The sequence below is a fragment of the Hydra vulgaris genome, chromosome 15 (assembly GCF_038396675.1).
Source record: "Hydra vulgaris chromosome 15, alternate assembly HydraT2T_AEP".
NCBI lineage: Eukaryota > Metazoa > Cnidaria > Hydrozoa > Anthoathecata > Hydridae > Hydra > Hydra vulgaris.
In genome coordinates, this window is record NC_088934.1 from 54,562,754 (window position 1) to 54,567,827 (window position 5,074).

Genomic DNA, 5,074 nt, shown 5'->3' on the forward strand with positions numbered 1-5,074 from the left:
AACAATCACCATTTTTAAAAACTGGGTGAATTTTAGCTAATTTTAATTTATCAGGAAATATACTATTCTCAAATGAAAATGCTATTAAATAAAATAATGGTTTTATCATACTATCCATAACATGGATAGCTGCATTACTAGTAATGTCGTCATATCCACATGACTTGTTACGCTTTAGTTCAAATAGTGCTTTGTTAAACTCGTGTTTATTTATTTTTTCATTAGATATGCTAGTCGCGGGTTTATCTCCCAAGTATTCATCAAACACTTTAGTCGACTGAACAATATTAGATGCAAGAGAGGCGCCTACATTAACAAAATATTTGTTAAATTCTTGACATATATTTTTTTCACTTGTTATAGTTTTGTTGTTATTAATTACTTGTTTTGGTAAGCAAGAGAGTTTCTTTTTCTCTCTTCCAGTTACTTCATTTATAATAGACCAAGTTTTCTTGATATCAAACTTGTTTTTATCCAGCAGGTTAGAATAGTACTTTATTTTCGCTTGTTTTAAATTATTTTAATAAAACTTTTTATATGATTTGTACGCATTTTCGTCAATTTCCTTTTTAGATTTTAGAAATTTTATATAAAGCTTTTGTTTTCTTTTTGAAGATTTTATCAGATTATTTGTCATCGATGGGTTTTTAAGTTGTTTATTTTTTATTTCAGTAGTTAATTTTGAGCAGACATTGTCATAAGCATTTTGAAAAGTATTCAAAAAATTGTCAAACGCGCTATTGGGGTCTGCAGAGGAATAGACATCTTCCCATCGCTCTTCGTACAACTTCTTCTTAAGTTTATCTAGGCTTTTAATACAAAGACTTCTTTTAGTAATAAATACTTTTTTATTGCCGTCGTTACATGAAACTCCGTGCGCAATGTGATAGATAGGAAAATGATCAGAGAAATCTGAAATAAAAATGCCAGATTCGAAATTAGTATCTAAAAAATTATTAGTTAAAATATTATCAATTGAGGACGAAGTAGTTTTTGTAATACACGTTGGCTTAAAAATGGTAGATATAATGTTAAATTCAAGTAGTAGATTAAAAAAGTTTTTTGTATTTACACACTTTTCATAACACTTAGTATCTAAGTTTAAATCACCAGCGAAAAAAATATGCTTATTCTGAATGCTCATTTGCGATATAATTGCTCTAAGGCTATTATGAAAGTTAATTTGCTTACCGCATGGTGGTCGATAAAGCGAGGAGATTAAAAAAGGCTTACCAGTTTTATTTAGAATTTCAATACACAAAGATACAATATGTTTGTTTGCTTTACAAAAAGTTTTTTTTGCTTTAAATACAAACTTGTCAAGAATATAGATTGCAACGCCGCCTCCCTTGCTTCCAGCACGTGGTTGACTTATTATTTTGTATGATGATAAATTGTACAAAGAATTTTCTGACAAAGGCATTTTTGCATCTTCCCAAGTTTCTGAGATACATATAACATCAAAAAGATATTTTATAGAGTAATAAAAATGTTTAAAAGCCTCAAAGTTTTTATTCATTGATCTTATGTTTATACTTAGGATACTAAAATCTTTACTGTTTTTTTCTCTACTAAACTCGTCAGGTTTATAGTATGAGTTGTCGAGACAACTAATATTTATTTCAGTCAAAAAACTATATTCATTTTTGTTAGCTCTCAAAAAGTTTAAAACTGGAGATTCTAAGTTTTCAATATTATTTGTTATATTATTCTTGTTCATACTCATTTCTTATTAGATCGTTTAATAATTTTTAATGAAAGTCAATAAGTAATAAAAAAAATAAAAACAATAAAAATAAATTTGTTTTCACTTATCTTTGTTTGACGTCGCATTGCTTATACTCGGCATTTCTCTTACGATCAGGCGGTTGTATACTACCTTCGCATATTTTCCTTGACTTCGATGCATTTTTGCTTGTGCAAATAATTCTTTGATGATTCTCATAGTTTCTTCACTAAAGTCTTCATTGATAAAAATATTTTTCCCCTTAAGATTTCTTGCCCTAGCCAGAACGCTTTCTTTTTCCTTCCAGTTTAATAATTTGCAAATAATTGTCCTCGGCTTGTTTTCAAATTTTTCAACCCGATGGGCTCTTTCTATGGTTATTGGTTCATTTATTTGAAGATCCTCTTTAATAAGCGTTTTCAGTTTTTTTAAAACCTCCTCGCTTGTCTCATTGGGTCCCTCTTCAACACCCACAATTCGCAAATTGTTTCGGCGATTTCGATCTTCCAAGTCAACTGTTTTTCTTTTATTCTCGGTAGATTCGCTGACTAATTTTCCTTGAAAAGATTTGATTCCGATTAACGAAGTTTTAATTTTGTCCATTTTTTGTCAACTTTGCTTATCTTTGTCTCAAGTTGATCACCGTTAAAATTTAGGCCACGTTTAAGGTCTTCAACATCTCTTTCTAAGCTATAAATTTTTTCTTGGAAGCATCTGAAAGTTTCTTTAAAGCACTTTAAAATTGTGTCAGATTGAATTGACATTAATTCCCTTAGCATTCCCATAGTAATTATCTTTTCATTCTCCATAACAATAATGAAAAAAATATAAAAGTCAAATATATTAAAATATCTCTAACTTTCTTCGTTTACACGTGCGCTCTGCTCAATGCTCAAAGTGATTGAACAGTGGACCACGAGATCCTTCTATACAAACTTTATAATTATGGTATAATAAATAAAAATTTAAAATGGTTCAGTTGCTATCTAAAAAACCGTAAACAAGCCTTATTTTACAATAAAACATACACTCCCCTTGAAATCGTCACATGTGGTGTTCCCCAGGGGTCTATTCTAGGACCTCTGCTTTTCCTAATCTCTTTAAATGACATATTTTTATCTTCCAGTATATTGAACTTCATTCTTTTCGCAGATGACACTCAAGCTTTCTATACCCACTCTAACACTACTACACTTTTTAATACAGTAAATCAGGAACTTGAAGAGTTGAGCAATTGGTTTAAAGCAAACAAACTTTCTGTCAACATTGAGAAAAGTAATTATATCTTTTTCACAAAACCATACAATTCAGACAAACTACCATTAAAACTTCCAGATATTCTATTAGACAAAGTTAGACTAAATCGAGCGTTCTCAGTTAAATTTCTCGGGGTATTCTTAGATGAACATATAAGCTGGAAAGACTACATTAATATATTAAAAAACAAAATATCTAAAAACATTGGAATTATGCATAAAACCAGATATATTTTAAATAATGCATGCCTTAAAAGTTTTTATTTTGCATATATACATAGCTATATTAACTACTGCAATATTGTCTGGGCTAGTACCTACCAATCAAAACTAGATTTAATATATAAAAAACAGAAACATGCATGCCGTATATTAACAAACGCAAATAGAAATGCCAATTCTAAACATTTAATGAAGGAACTGAGAGTTCTTAATATCTACGAACAAAATATCTATTGCATTCTTCAGTTCATGTTTAAACTCAAAAATGATCTGGTCCCTGAAGTCTTCCATAACTTTTTCGCCTTATTAATCACAAATATCAAACAAAATACTCGATCAAGAACTACTATATTCCGAAAACCTCTTAAGACAATCTAAATTCTCAATATCCAGCTGAGGACCCCAGTTGTAGAACTCATTTCTAATAAACAAAATTAAAACGATAAACTCATTCCAACATTTTAAATGCGTTGTAAAACAACAGCTACTAGACCTCAACATTAATGAAACAATCTCTTATTTTTAAAATTTTTTCTTTTTTTTTAAATTTTTCCTTTTTCAATTTAAATCTTCACTTTTTCTTGAAATTGTGTTATATTACTTGCTTGGTTATTTGATGATGTTCATTGTAAAAGAAGCAAAAAAAAAAAAAAAAAAAAAATTATATGTATTATAAATATTTTATTATATTTCTATTTGGTTTATATTTTGTTATATTTTGTCAACGACAAAAATGGGGCAAGATGATAAGACTATTGTCTTCTACTTGCTCCAATCATATATTTCACGGTAAAATGTTGTACAAACTTATATTAATAATGACGAATATATATATAAAAAAAAATAATGATAAAAATCATATTTGTTCGCAAAAAAACATTCTAATACTTTAATTTTTTTATCAATGTAATATTTGCGTACTTCTGTGGATGTGAATAATGTCATTTTTTGAGGCGCGGCCGATAGGGTTGAATGTTCAAATCTTCAACTCTGTCGGCCGTCAACCTTTGATCATTTTTATGAGGACTTACACGTCCTCATAAAAATGATCAGTATGTAAGTCCTCATAAAAATGATCAGCAAGTAAGTTCTCATAAAAATGATGTGACTACATCTAAATAAGTTGATTTATGTACGTATTGATGTACTTATTCTATGAAACTTTGAAAAATAAAAATAAATAATAAACATAACTATAAATAAGCAACAATTATATTTAAAAAACATAAAACTAATCAGAAATTAAAACTAAATAAAATTACTTGGACATTAAAATTAAAAAGAAAATTTCCCAAAGGTTGACAGGCCGACAGGGTTGAAGATTTGAACATTCAACCCTGTCGGCTGCGCCTTAAAAGATGACATTATTCACATCCACAAAAGTACGCAAATATTACATTGTATATATATATATATATATATATATATATATATATATATATATATATATATATATATATATATATATATATATTACATTATATATATATATATATATATATATATATATATATATATATATATATATATATATATATATATATATATATATATATATATATATATATATATATATATATATATATATATATATATATATATATATATAGATATAGATATAGTTATATATAGATAAATACAATAGTTATCGAAGCTAATAGACTTGTTTTTTTTTACAGCGTGTTTAAGTTGTTATATAAATATGGAAATAATTACCTACAAATTAGAAGAACAGAAAAAAACTATTCTCAAAGAATCAGAGAAGTTGTACAAATTTCTCAGTAATAGAAAATAACGAGTAGTTCTGGGTGAGTTTGTTTCAAATTGGCAGGAAGTCACAAGTGGTGTTCCCCCAGGTTTTGTCCTTGGT

At 27.8% G+C, this 5,074-nt stretch overlaps 1 protein-coding gene across 1 annotated transcript; it reads right to left on the minus strand.

The window, feature by feature from the left end:
• Window positions 1–1,807: 1,807 nt before the first annotated feature.
• LOC136092077 (uncharacterized) lies at window positions 1,808–2,329 on the minus strand. Its single transcript, XM_065819797.1, has one exon. The coding sequence runs from the start codon at window positions 2,327–2,329 to the stop codon at window positions 1,808–1,810; it is 522 nt and encodes a 173-aa protein (XP_065675869.1).
• Between the last annotated feature and the right edge of the window lie 2,745 nt (window positions 2,330–5,074).